The 15296-nt window shown below is 41.7% G+C and overlaps 1 protein-coding gene across 1 annotated transcript in view; it reads left to right on the top strand.

Moving 5' to 3' along the window:
- The first annotated feature begins 2355 nt into the window (after positions 1-2355).
- Positions 2356-15296, top strand: part of c1h1orf198 (chromosome 1 C1orf198 homolog) — a 30343-nt gene continuing 17402 nt past the window's right edge. Inside the window, exon 1 of the mRNA XM_003215872.3 lies at positions 2356-2793. Coding sequence (XP_003215920.1) covers positions 2443-2793 — 351 coding nt within the window. The 5' untranslated portion in view covers positions 2356-2442. The remainder of the gene's footprint in view (positions 2794-15296) is intronic.

Here is a 15296-nt window from a genome sequence, read left to right as displayed (position 1 = left end):
GTTTTCTCCCACCCTGGACCTTACACAGATATATAAACCTCCCTTGACTAGTTTCCAACAGACCTCATAACCTCTGAGGATGCCTGCCATAGATGTGGGCGAAACATCAGGCAAGAATGCTTCTGGAACATGGTCAGTGTCAGGACCCAGGCTGCAGAGCACCAATAACCATGCACAGAGACCAGAATCTATCTAATATCTTTATTAAAGGAATATATAAAGTCAATAAAAACAAGTGGAGAATATAGTTCAGAAGTAGACCTTTCAGGAAAGGTCAAATATAGTCCAGGAAAACAATGTCCAATATGTGATATTAGAGTCCAAAGTTATAATCCAATAACCGAAACACACACTTTGCCAAGCAAAGTGTGGGGAAATGACAAGGTCCTTTAGTCCAATGGAGCTTGACAACAAGGCTGGGAACCAAACTAGATTCTTGGCAAACAAGACTTGATACGTGGCAACAAGAAGCAAGAAGCAAGAACAAGGTCCGTGGCGAGGTCCGGAGAACAAGGCAGGCTTGGAACTAGAACAAGGTCCGTGGCAAGGTCCTGGAAACAAGGAACTGGAGTAGCGTAGTCCACACACGATCTCACTCCCGAAGCTGACGAATTGACTCCGCAAGGATTTCCTTGCGGTGAAACACCTATATAGGATCTTGTTTTCCCGCCAAGGAACACTTTCCCTGGGGAACAAGAAGTGAAACCCAAGCTGTGTCCAGATGCATGACTCCTTAAGATTTCCCAAGGGAAACAGGTTTAATCAGCTAATTGTCTGGCAGCGATTCTGGCGCTTCGGCGATTCGCCTCCCTAGCGCCTCTATCTCGATTATAATTATCCTTGCGAGAGAACGGGGGAGAATTCAGCCCAAGGCTTGTTTGGCTGGCTTCTTGAGGGCAAACATCTTGCAGGTGCAGCGGCTCCGATTCAGGCTGAATCGGTGGGAAACCCAAGTTTTCCTCTTCGTCTGCCACAATAGTACTAGGAACGGGACTACATGGCCCATGAGACATCACAGTCAGACAGCTCGGAAGACTCACAGCAACCCAGTGATTTCGGCCATGACAACAGAATAATAATAATAATAATAATAATAATAATAATAATAATAATAATAGTGATGTTGACCGGCTATATCTGCCTAGAAGATCAGGGGGCAGAGGACTCTTACAAGTAAAACAAGCAGTAAAAGAAGAAGAACATGCCCTGGCAGAATATGTAAAGCAAAGTGAAGAACCTGCTTTGATTGAAGTAAAAAATCAGAAACTCCTCAAAGCACAGCAGACAAAAAATCAGTACAAGAAAACCGCACTACAAACTAGAGCTGACAGCTGGCACAACAAAACATTGCATGGAAAGTTCCTTGACAAAATTGAAGGAAAAGCTGATAAGGAGAAGACCTGGCTATCGCTCACGAATGGGACCCTGAAGAAGGAGACAGAAGGCCTGATCCTTGCAACCCAGGAGCAAGCCATCAGAACAAATGCAATTAAGGCCAAGATCGAAAAATCAGCTGATGACCCAAAATGCAGACTGTGCAAGGAAACCGACGAAACCATTGATCATATCCTCAGCTGCTGTAAGAAAATTGCACAGACAGACTACAAACAGAGGCACAACTATGTGGCCCAAATGATTCATTGGAACTTATGCCTCAAGTACCACCTCCCAGCAGCAAAGAACTGGTGGGATCACAAACCTGCAAAAGTACTGGAAAATGAGCACGCAAAGATACTGTGGGACTTCCGAATCCAGACTAACAAAGTTCTGGAACACAACACACCAGACATCACAGTTGTGGAAAAGAAAAAGGTTTGGATCATTGATGTTGCCATCCCAGGTGACAATCGTATTGATGAAAAACAACAGGAAAAACTCAGCCGTTATCAGGACCTCAAGATTGAATTGCAAAGACTCTGGCAGAAACCAGTGCAGGTGGTACCAGTGGTGATGGGCACACTGGGTGCCATGCCAAAAGATCTCAGCCGGCATTTGGAAACAATAGACATTGACAAAATTACGATCTGTCAACTGCAAAAGGCCACCCTACTGGGATCTGCGCGCATCATCCGAAAATACATCACACAGTCCTAAACGCTTGGGAAGTGTTCGACTTGTGATTTTGTGATATGAAATCCAGCATGTCTATCTTCTTTGCTGTGTCATACAATAAAATAACAATGTGTATGACGGTTTTCAACATCAAGAAGAAGAAAAAGAAAGGAGGCGGCTTCGGGCTCATGAATTCTATTTCCTATATTTCGGATGTTCTTGTTTATGGTGATGATGATGATGCTGCCCTGGCAGGAAGGGGGCGGGGCCAATGTCGGGAGGGGCGGGGCCTGGAGGGGCGGGGCCAGGCGAGGAGGGGGTGGAGCCTGTCGGCGGCGGCGGCGTCCCTGCTGCTCCTGCTCCTGCCGCCTGTTGTTTTGCGCCGGGGCGATGGCTTCGATGGCGGCGGCGATCGCGGCGTCTCGGACGGCGTCCCTGTCGGGGAACCGCCCGCTGGACGAGCGGGAGCGGAAGCGCTTCAGCTACTTCTCCTCGCTGAGCCCGATGGCGCGGAAGATCATGGCGGAGAAGGCGCGCATCCGGGAGCGCTACGGGCCCGACTGGGAGCGCCTCCCGCCGCGCCGCCAGGACGAGATCATCGACGCCAGCCTCGTCCAGCCGCACGTCCAGGCCCGCTACGCCGCCCACCGCGGGGGCCCCAGGCAGGCCCAGGCCCAGGCGCAGCTCCTGCCCAGCCTCCGCATCAACACCGGCCAGAAGGTGGTGCACTTCGGCGAGGAGGTGAGCGCTCTGCACACGCTCAGGGGCACGCTTCTTCACCCTGGGCCTTTCCCTCAAGGCCAAGCTGTAGCCACAGTGGGGTTGAGGTTGAGGGAGGGACAGCACTAGGAGAAATGAGTCCTGAAAGAGTACCAGGAGGATGCACATGCTCAGGAGCACGCTTCACTACCTGTGGGGTTTTCCTTGAAGGCCAAGCTGCAGACACAGTGGGGTTGGGGTCGAGGAAGGGACAGCACCACGGGAAAGGACACCTAAAGAGGACCAGGAGAATGAAAAGGCACTCTGCACATGCTCAGGGACACACATCGTCATCCTGCTTTAAGGCCAGGTTGCAGCCACAATGGGATTGAGGTTGAGGAAGGGGCAGCACTGTGGGGAAACCAGTCCTGAAAGAGGGCCAGGAGGATGAAAGGGCACTCTGCACATGCCCAGGGGCACACTTCTTTACCTAGGGGTAAAATCCTAACCTCAGTCCCACAATGGGATTCAGGTTGAGAAGGGGCGACCAGTCCTGAAAGAAGACTGGAATGAGGAAAGTCCCCTCTGCATATGCTCAGGGGCATGTTTTCAGTCCAGGCTTCAGTCAGAATGGGATTGAGGTTGAGCACTGTAGGGAAATCAGTCCTGAAACAGGGCCAGGAGGATGAAAGGGCGCTCTGCACATGCTCAGGGGCACACTTCTTCACCCTGCTTTAAGGCCGGGCTTCAACCACAATGGGATTGAGGTTGAAGGGGGCAGAGACCTGAAAGAGGAGAACCAGGAGGATGAAAGGGGACTCTGCACATGCTCAGGGGCACACATTTTCATTACTGGAGACACAGAAGGGCCTGTGTTTATTCCAGAAGTGAGCTTTTATTTAATGTGTTGTTGAAGGCTTTCATGGTTGGAATCACTGGGTTGCTTTGAGTTTTCCGGGTTGTATGGGATTCCCTCAGGCAGGAAGCAGCCAGGCTTTCAATCTGCAAGGCTATTCAATGCTAATCAAGATGATCAGTTGCAACATTCACACTTGCCTGAAACAAACAACCTGGACTTTCCACAGCTGTAAAAACCCCGCTTTCCTAGTTTCCAACAGACCTCACACCTTCTGAGGATGCCTGCCATGGATGTGGGTGAAACGTCAGGAGAGAATGCTTCTGGAACATGACCATATAGCCCAGGAAATTCACAGCAACCCAGCTTTTATTTATTAATTAATTCTGTATTTTATTATTTTATCGCTCTTAACTCCATCTACAGGGGCAAAGAGTAGTTGCACTATCTAATCCGACTCCCAATAAAATACGTAAATGAAAAGGCACTCTGCTCATGCTCAGGGGCATACTTCTTTATCCATGGGGTTCTGCTTTAAGGCCAGACTTCATCCCCTTTGGGATCGGGATTGAGAGAAATGAAATTTTCAAGAGAACAAGGGAGGCGATCAGATTGGGATGGGGAGACACAGAAGAGCCTATGGGTGCATTTGAATGGTAGAAGGAATGTAGTTTGACACCACATTGATGCTGTAAACATCCAGTGTGCTGTTACCACCTGTGCAGAAGCTAACAACAGGTTTAATAGAAAATAAAGAATTACAAAGGAATAGACTACCCCTGAAAAAAAAGCAAGGGGTGCATGTCTACACTGTAGAATTAATGCAGTTTGGCACCACTCGAACTACCACAGTTCAGTGCTATGGAATCCTGGGGATTATAGTTTTTAAAAGGTCTTTAGCATCTGTCAAAGCGGGCTGGGACCTCACCAAACTACCAACACCCAGGATCCCATACCATTGAGACATGACAGCTAAAGTGGGTCAAACTAAATTCAATCTGCTATACAGATGGCCCCAAAGATGACAAATTTAGGCATTATAATCTTGGTTGTTCCAGAACCTATATTCTACTGTACTGTTTACTTTCTAAAGATGTGGTTCCTTTTATTGTTGATGTGATCTACTTGCTTTTTATCATGGAATCTCTTTTCAGCTGTTGTTTTGGTTGTCGCTGCTGATAAACTTCTCTGAAAGTTATCTTTTACTCATTTGTACAAAAGAGCTGTGTATGAAGGAGGTCACGATAAGAACAGAGGGAGCAAATGACATATTGTTATTTAGGATTGCTACCTCTCTCTGGAAATGGCCAGGGACATTGTGCATATGTTTAATTTTCGAAAAGGGGCATTCTCATCCCCCCATACACACTTTTCCAAATAATTTCCCTACTTTTATGTCACCCAAGTAAAACCATGTCCTTTAATAATTTTTATTTGGTCTACACAAAGACTTGGCTATTAGGAGATGGGATATAAACCTTGTAATCCTCTTTCTTTTGGATGTAAAGACACCTGTCCTTTGTCCTTAATTTTTTAAACCCTAGCTTTTAAATCCAGGTGATGCAGAGAAAAAACAATTTAAAAATGGAAATGTAAGTATAGCCACCTGCATTGTGTGCATGACTAGCCACTTAAAATCTCTTAATTGCCCAGTACCGCATAGTTCAAATTTCCCAGTGTGTTGACACTGTTACAGTCAGTCTCTTTACAATGTTGGCTGTCTGGTTTGACTTATTTCTTTTGCTGAGCATGAAATAAACAGTGCTCTGCCTTGGCTGTGGGTTGCCGTGGCAAACTACATTTTGAGGAATTGGGTCCACCCCATAAAATGGATCTTGTTGATCATACATCTCCAATGAACCTCACTGTTTGAAACAGCTGGTTTAATAGAATGTTCTTCTATTTCGGCATTTTAAATCAGGACTACCAGTTCTAAAATTGGTGGCCCAGTTACAGTGTGTTGAATGTAAAGTAAGCCAGCTTGTGTGAATTAGGAGGGGAAACAGAAGAGAATATAAAAAATGTCATTAGGTATCCAATGAACAAAAGGACCTAGAGTGCATCTACACTGTAGAATTGATCCAGTTTGAAACCACTTAAACTGCCATGGCTGTATGCTATGTAATCCTGGCCATTGTCATTTTACATGGTCTTTAGCCTGCTCTGGCTCACCAAGCTACAAGTCCCATGATCCATAGTATTGAACTCTGACAATTCAAGTGGAGTCAAACCGTGTTAATTCTACAGTGTAGATCTACCCCCAGTCTAATTAGCCATATCATTTGCCTACAGGAGCAACTAAGAAATTGCGTTTGCTGAAAGTAAACCTATTTAGCAGCAGGCAGGAGGAAATGATTGCTAAAATTAGAATTGAGGAAATGTTTACATTTCCCTGAAGAAATCTGGCATCCCTTTTCTGTGCTTCTTCAGCAAAGCCTGGCGGCTTAATCAGGGTGAGCATTCCAGGTTCTGATGTTTTTTAAGACACTTTCTAAAGAAAAAAAATAAGTCACATTTTCCACTGATATTCTGGAGCCAGGAAAAACAAGAGCGTGGAAAGTAAAATGTAACAGACTTATATGTAAGTGGTTTTTCAAAAATGTTTTCCTGTTCTCTTATGGCAAAACCATTAGAAAATTGAGCACATGGCTCTTAATGAAAATGTGCCAGAATGGTGGCTTTCATGTAAAATGACTGCTAGTGGGCCTGTTTCTCCTGACCGTTCAATTGGGTCTTGTGTTGTGTTTCGTTTTAGTGCATGCAGAACCCCCGTTTTCATTTTTGGGAGGTTTCACATCTAGGACTTCAGTTCTGTTTATAAGTGGTTACACAACACACAATACTAGGTTAAGTGTTTTGATGGTATTTATGTGACAACTATATTTACACAACAACTCCTTGTGCTGTCACAGTGGACGCTGTCCATATAGTTTGTGTAGTTTAACTGCACATTTTATGGGAACTGAACTGGAGCTTGAGAATTAGTTGGTGGCCACCTTTCCCCAAAATTTATTTTTATTCCAGTGTTATAAGCACTCTAAGGAATGTATGATATCAGTGATTGTGTTAAACATTGTTTATAGTCCAAGTATAGGCCATAAGTATAACACAAAAGCTAAAAAAACACACAGTTAAAATAGACTTTCCAGTTCCTTACTTAGACAATATGATGAAAATATTTTTATCCCCTTATCTTCGTATCTTAAAAACCTATCATATTGTTGCATATATCTAATCTTCAAAAACCACAAGCATTTTTACATTTTCTTTCTCTTTTTAGTTCCTGTTCTTTTTAAAAACAAAAACAAAAAACTGTCTATTGACTTCTCTTTTATTAGGCAAGATAGTGTACCCATTTGTGCCATCTAGAATTTTCATAATCCAGTTCTTTATTCTAGCATTTTTGCACATCGAGTGTTCTGGCAGCTAGAATCATATTGTGTAACAACTTAAAATTTCAGATTCTTTGTTCATTTGAAAGCCCCAATAAAAATAAAGTTACATTTTGGTTTTTAAAATCTCTTGTATTAAACTCTGTGTGGCCACTTTTTAAACAGTCTGGCTTACATTGAATTGCTAAGCTTTTCTGCTAAGGGTCTAAAAAATGATTGTTGCTATGGTGTTTTTCATTAGATCCCCTGAGTACACATTTATTTTCATTGTGGCCTGAATTTCGAAACCTTGGCTAAGATCCAGAATGTGGGACAAGATTTCTAGAGGGATTTTCAGTTTTAAGGGCTGAATTGAAGTCTTGCTATGTTACATCATAAGCTGCTTTGGCCACAAAGGTAGCTATATGGCATGGCAGCAAATGAGCTTGAGGAAACCCTTGAGAAATACAGGGATGAAGGCCTGCTTGGCATGGGGCACATAAAATGGTATGGCTGGCCAGGCTCGTTCTGCGGGCCTTGCGTTGGGCACATGTGTTTTAGACTGACAAGTCTTATTCAAAGTATAGGATCAGATGTAACTAAATGTTAAGCTTGGAGTAGTCTTTCTAGGTCTAAAGAAGTAATCATAGATAATAGATGTTGTTGCACCATAGACTGTGATGTGGTCCAGGTTGAGAATTCCTTATGTGGAATTTCAAAATCCAGAATATTCCCAAATCTGAAATTGTTCACATAGTGAACCATGCTTTCTCCTTGTTTAAAATATGCAAACTTGGTTTCATGCATAAAATTATTAAAATATGTATAAAATTACTTTCAGGTTATATAAAAGCAAAAAGAAATCATTTCATTATGTACACATATGCAAAAAAGTACAGGCAGTCCCCGAGTTATAAACATCCAACTTACAAATGACTCCTAGTTAAGAACAGGGGTGAGATAACAGGAAAGGAGAAAAATCTACCCTAGGCAGAAAAATTCACTCCTGAAAGAGTAATCAGGGGAAAATATATATAAATATATATGCCAGGAGTTACACTTTAAAATGTATCTGTTCTGACACATACAAATACAACTTAAGAACAAACCTACAGAACATATATTGTTCATAACTTGGGAACTCCCTGTATTCCGAAACGGTCTGAAGCAGTTTGGATAAGGGATACTCAAGCTGTGTCATACACAGAATTTCTTATTCCAGATCTTTAAAAAAGCCTATAGGTCAGATATGGGCCTCTGGACAATGTTTTGTCATAGAGTTTGTACATTCTTTGTCCCAGGGGCTCCTTGAGTCCTTTTGATAGGGGAAAGACTGCATTCAGCTGAAAATGGACTGAGGAGGTTGCTCAGCCCTTGAAACTATCCCCTCCTCTGCTTTTTAAAAAGCTCTCAATGTGGTTTCTATCTGCTTGAAATATCACTTCTGGGTACTAGTGTGATCTCCTAAGGTCTAGATCACAAAAATAGCCCTCCAGGTCTTGTGTATCCCCATTCTGGCTCTTAGGGGAGATGATAGGTTGAAAGGTGCAGGATTGTAGCTATACACACAGAAAAATAATGGTTTTGTCCCTCAAATAGAAATTCTCTTTCCCCAAATGAAATGTTGGTTAATTCTTTAGATTTCTAACATTGCAGAGATGAAATGTTCAAAATTACTGATACTTCAGACTTTTATATTTAGCTGGGTTCGCCTTTCCTTGATAACTTTCCATAGTCTTTTTCTTTGGATGCCTAAACCTCATTTTCAAATGTTGAAATTAATTTTTGAGTTAGTGTTGGAAAATTTGGGAAAATAATTCTCATCCTCTCAGGGAATAAGCAGACAGTTGCATGTATCTGTTTAAAAATACTTTTCATATTGCATTTCCATCACCACGAAAAAGCATGTAATTTCCTATGTTGTTGAAGGCTTTCATGGCCGGGATCACAGGGTTGTTGTATGTTTTCCAGGCTGTATGGCTATGTTCCAGAAGTATTATCTCCTGACATCTATGGCACATCTATGGCAGGCATCCTCAGAGGTTGTGAAGTATGGAGAAACTAAGCGAGGAAGGTTTATATATCTGTGGAAAGTCCAGGGTGAGAGAAGAACTCTTGTCAGTTGGAGGCCAGTGTGAATGTGGTCAACTTCAACAGAAAGGAGGAAACGATAAAAATGAACAAAATCTGGCTACCAGTATTTAAAAAACTCAAAAATCAGAACAGCAAATAAGAAGCAACACTCTGAAAACAGAGGAGTTCCAGACATGAATCAATCAGGGGCAGCTAATGACTCTGAACAAAGGATGCCCCCAGGCAGGAAGAAGCCAGGAGATGATGCTATTCAATGCTAATTAAGGTGATTAACTACAACATTCACACTGGCCTCCAACTGGCAAGAGTTCTTCTCTCACCCTGGACTTTCCACAGATATATAAATCTTCCTTGCTTAGTTTCTCCATACCTCACAACCTCTGAGGATGCCTGCCATAGATGTGGGTGAAAGGTCAGGAGAGAATACTTCTGGAACATGGCCATACAGCCCGGAAAACATACAACAACCCCATGCAATTTCCTCCAGTTGGCTTCTTAATTTAATTGCTCCACTTCTTGTCCTTTTCTTTTGTAAAAGAATCTGTATATCTTAGAGCATAACTTTTTCCTCTGGTGCTTTTTGTTGATCTGTGCCTTTAAGTCATTTCCTACCTATGACTACTCTAAGGTGAAGCTGTCATAGCGTTGTCTATGGCTGAAAGTGTGCAGTCCTCCAGATTTCACAGTATGAACTTGCATACGCTCAGCATGTGTTTTCTCTTGCCATTTTCATCTTGCTTGCACTATTCTTCTGCCACAGAGTGTGGGTGTTTCACAAATAAAACCCTCTCTGCCGAATAAAACTAAAATGATCTGTTCTGAGTTTGCAGGAAGTTTGAAAATAAAACTGAAATTGTGCACTTTCCCATCTTTTCTTAAAAACACCCAGCCGTATCTTAAACCCTCTTATTGTGAAGCTGGGTGGTAGGAATCTCCCCTGCAATCCCTGTTAAACAGCTGGATGGAGAGAATTTTCTTAATTACTTCTGATGTGCTTTTGTAATCCTTTCTCTGCCGAGTGAATAATTAAATGATACAAAATCATGCTCCTGATTAACAAAATTTGGTATTGGAGCAGAATGAAATATTTGTTTCTCTAAAGGAGAGCACAATTTTAAAACAGAGATTAAAACATGAGGAAAACAGTACATAGCACGTAACAGTGGCTAGAAATAAGATTTCTTTGTTTTCCCTGTCCAATTACTCAATTGGCATTACTGTATTTCAGAATGGAATGTATACTATTCTTGATATTACTGTATTTGTCAGACTAGAGCTTGGCTTTTAAAAAGAGTACTGTTTTGGGGCCCTTTCACAGTATACAGTTGTTATTAGACTCAAGGTGGGTTACATAGATTAAAATTAAAAATGTTTAAAAGCCATACTGAGTATGCCTGCCCTGTTTGGCACAAGTCTGTCCATGCGAAGCAGGTGAACATAGTACTGAATGAAACATGCAGATTAACCACAGGATGTCTTACGCCTGTTGGTAAACGCTACAAGCTAGCTGGCATTGCCCCCCCCCCCCCCCCAAATGTGTGACAGGTAGTTGTTGCCAATTGTGAGAGAAATAAGGTTGAACACAGTTTTCCTCCAGGGCAAACCAAGAATGGGCAACTTGGAAGTCCCTGAACAGACTAAGAGCAAAGCGGACGGATCAAAAGACAATCTGGCAAAATTGCACGGCCTAGAAGAATCCTCCACCTTGTGCGACTGTGGAGCAGAACAAACAACTCTGCATATGTATTCTTGTCCACAATGCCCTGCCTCATGCACAGAGGAAGAATTGTTTACAGCCACATACAATGTGGTCACTCTTGCCCGTTTTTGGACAAAAATTACTTAACCACTTGTGTTCCCTCTATTTTTATCAGTTTTATACTTATTTATGCAATGCTTTTGACTCAAAATAAATAGATTAAAATACTAAATCCACCTAAAATCCACTTAAAACACATAAACATAAGATTAAAACACAATCTATTGCACATTAAAATCATATATAAACTTTAAAATGTCAATTTAAAATTGACTGGGTGAGTCTGCCAGAAGAGATATGTGTTTAATACTTTTAAAAATTCAGATGGCATGTTTAGCTGTCAAATCTCTTCTGGCACGTCATTCCACAGTATAGGGGTGACTGATGAAAAGTTCCTCTAGGTGACAATTACTAGTCTCATCTTAGTTTTTAAAGTAAACATCCCTTGAAGGACTACAATATATGGGGCAGATTGTACAGGAAGAAGTGATCTTGCAGGGAACCTGGACCCAAACCATGCCCCCAAGTTACAAACAAGATAGGTTCTGTAGGTTTGTTCTTAAGCTGAATTTGTATGTAATTTGGAACAAGTACGTTTTTAAGTGTAACTCCAGTCAGATGGATAGATAGGTAGGTAGATAGACAGACAGATAGGCTTAATATCACTGTGGTGTTTGTTTTGCTGTCTGTGTCCCTGTTCGGAAGATTTCACCGCACTTTCTGTCCCAGTGAGAATTAGATTTTGAAAAATGTGGCTTGTTGTAGAAATAAGGATTAGTGATAAAGCTTCAGTTGAGAACTCTTTTCCCCGTGATAATAACTCTTTCAGGGGTGAATTTCCCTTCCAAGGGGTAAATTTCTCTCACTTCATGTTGCCTTCCCCCATTCTTAACTGAGTCGGATGTTTGTACAGGGGCAGCCTGTAATGCTAAACCTAGACCCAAACCATGTTGTGTTGTGATTCCATTTAACTATCAAGGGAGCATCCTATGGAATCCTGGGATTTGCAGTTTAGGAAGAATTGCTTAGAATTCTCATCTGACAAAATATCCTAAAGCAGTGGTTCTCAACCTGTGGTCCCCAGATGTTTTTGGCCTCCCAACTCCCAGAAATCCCAGCCAGTTTACCAGCTGTTAGGATTTCTGGGAGCTGAAGGCTGAAAACATCTGGGGACCACATCTTGGAAGCTAACCAGGGCCAGTCCTAATTAGTACTTGGATGGGAGACCACAAATACAGTAGAGTCTCACTTATCCAACACTCGCTTATCCAACGTTCTGGATTATCCAACGCATTTTTGTAATCAAAGTTTTCAATACATCGTGATATTTTGGTGCTAAATTCGTAAATACAGTAATTACTATATAGCATTACTGCATATTGAACTACTTTTTCTGTCAAATTTGTTGTATAACATGATGTTTTGGTACTTAATTTGTAAAATCATAACCTAATTTGATGTTTAATAGGCTTTTCCTTAATCTCTCCTTATTATCCAACATATTCACTTATCCAACGTTCTGCCGGCCCGTTTATGTTGAATAAGTGAGACTCTACTGTACATACAAAATGCTGTATGCTATATTTTCAGAGTAAGGAACTGGGAAACCCATTTGTGAGTATTCATTGCTTAAAAGACCTTATAAAATTCATGGTGTCAACATAAGTTGACAGATGACTTGATGACACATGCATACATACTTGCAGTTCTCAGAGAGCTGTAGTGCCTCATCAGCCTGCAAGCTCTCAGATTCCCTGTGATGTTGCTATGGCAGCTAAAGTAGAATCATAGTGCTAGGGTTGTATAGTGTGAAAGGGCCCCAGGACATGCAACTGCCTCATAGCAGGAGGTTGGAAACAGATGCATTTGTTCCAGTCTTTCAATTCCATCTCAGCTATGAGGTGAATGGCTGTGTATCTGCCTTCACCAGGTGGTTGAAGTTCCAAGAACCTGACAGGTGGAAGAACAAGCCAAGCTACCTTTATCACCTCCAGTTCAGAGGCACAAAAGCTTGCCTTTGTCACAGCAGTCTGAACTCCACCTGCCTGGCAGGTGCTGAAACAAGTCTATGCCTGTCCCTCGTTGCTGGAGCCAGAAAAGGAAAATAGAGCTGTGATTTGGCACTGTTTGTATCCAGCAGACAGAGAGCTAAGGGCAGTCACAAGGCTGGGGAAGGGGGATCACTTTTCAGAGCTTGGAAGCAGGATTCTGTGAATTGTAGTCTTTCAAGAGCAGCTCTTCCTACAATTCCTTACAATTCCAAGCATTAGGGGAAGCCTTGGGATCATCTCTCTCATGGTCTGGCTGCTTTTTCACGAAGCAGGCAAGTGAGATTGACAAACCCTGTTTAAAAATTACATTTAAGCAGAGCTTTGGGAGGAAAACTTCTGTGATTAAACTCATGTTGTGCGGCATTGTTGTGATAGGTTTTCACTCCTCTAAGGCAGTGACTGTCAAAACAGATTTCCTGAGTCTGGTCGCACGGTGAGCTAGTGCCTTCTGAATTTGCAATTGCATTCAATTTGAAAGAAGTGGGATGTTGAATTAACTCTAGATAGATGTAATCATATAGGAAGTGCCGTTTCTGATCCATATGGTAAGGTCAGGTTGCATCTTCTGTTTCCCATGCTATCAAAATGTTGAATGATATTACTATTTGCCATTAATTTTTAGGAGTGTCTTTTTGATTCTACAAATATTTGAGAATTTTTAAAAAACTGAATAATAAAAGTACAAAGATGGAAGAGACCACAAGGGCCATGCACTGATAGGGGACTTGAAGGTGTGCATTTTGGAATATGAGAAGTGCCAAGCACTGCTGCTCATGTGGTTATCATTCTGATTGAGAATACAGTGTATACTCATGTATATGCTGAGAACAAGTTTTGAGGTCAAAGTTATGGATATGACCCATAGATAAGTTGAGGGTCATTCAACAGAGAGGAGGATGAATCAATGCCACGTCAAAAGGCCAGCTGCTTCTGGCCAGTGCTGCCACTTTCTCACTAGGTATTCAAACAGCCAAAAGTGGCAACCATGGTGGAGAGAGTAAAGGGTATTGGTGCTTCTTTTAGATTCATCTTTCATCATTCTACTCATAGAAGGGCATGGTTATATTTTTACAATAGTTGAGGTGCAGTACTCTCGTTGATCCTTGGATAAGACAACCAGGTTTTGGGATTGATTATCTGACTAAACTTTCTGGACTTAAGCAAGAGGATATTGGGTAACTCTTGACCAAGGATGGATGGAATACTCTAAAGCAGAGCTTTCCAAACTGTGTGTCAGGTTACACTAGTGTGTTGCCTGTAATCCCTAGGTGTGTCACGTGAAAAATATAGAGAAGTATGCAGTTTGTTGATTGACTTGCAGCAATTGCCACTAAAATGAAAAAAAAATCTAATTAAGAAAAGAAAATCCTTTGATAATCATTTTTGTGATGAACCACATGGAGTAGCTGTAGAGGAAACTACAAAAGAATAAACTGTACTGTAGTACATAAGAATAAAGAAAAAAAATTCCAACCTCATTTATACAGTAAAGATGGAACTTGGAATACACACACACACACACAGTCTGAAACTCTTATAAGAGCTTGGTTTAGCCTCCAGAGTACCAGTAAAACTGAATTACTCTGTTGTGGAAGGATGCATGTCTAAAAAACGAGTCACCAACATGAGAAGTTTGGAAAGCTCTGCTCTAAAGCTTACATACACTGATTTGATGTAGGTAAATGTTAAGTGTGAAGATCATGCTGTAGCAAGGAAGTATCAATATACTTTTTTGGGAGGATCTAATAACCGAGCACTAATTAAAACTTCTTACGAATCCTGGGCAACTGAATGCTTATTTCTGTGTCGCATCCATGTGCCATGCCCCATATGTTGAAAGGCAGACACTCACAGCAGGGAGCTCTCAGTGGGTGGTTGTCTCCTCTGCATATTCAGCAATCTGAATTTGCTTTATAGGTTTGTCTTCCAACATGTGTGGGACTGCCACAGAAAGATAAATGGAAGGGACAGGACAGGCTACTAGTGTGTTTACCACACATGATCTTAATATGCATAGTCCTGCCAAATAAGACCTTGCATAGCATGTGACCTAAGTCATGCATGAGCTACATTTTTTAACTTCCCATTTGTATTAGAAATTGCATATGTAACAATCCCTAATGAAAAAGAGAAATATAGAAGTAATTTTCACAGAAGGAGCCTTATTTGTCTTTTTCAACATAAAAAAGAAGGAAGGAGGAGAAAAAATGTGGCATCATATTTAAGACTAACTGATTTTTATGTTTGTATGAGCTTTCATGGCTATAAACCCACACTTTTGAATGCATACACTCGATACACCATCCAAAGAAGTGGGCTTATAGCCACAGAAACTCATACAAAAAGGAAAAAAGTAACTCTTAAAGAGGTTGCTACGTTTCTTTCTTTTGTATTCTTCTTCCATCCTTCTTTTT

The sequence above is a fragment of the Anolis carolinensis genome, chromosome 1 (genome assembly GCF_035594765.1).
Source record: "Anolis carolinensis isolate JA03-04 chromosome 1, rAnoCar3.1.pri, whole genome shotgun sequence".
In the NCBI taxonomy this organism is placed as follows: Eukaryota; Metazoa; Chordata; class Lepidosauria; order Squamata; family Dactyloidae; genus Anolis; species Anolis carolinensis.
Note: the sequence above shows the minus strand (reverse complement) of the source record. Positions and strands in the feature narration are given on the sequence as shown.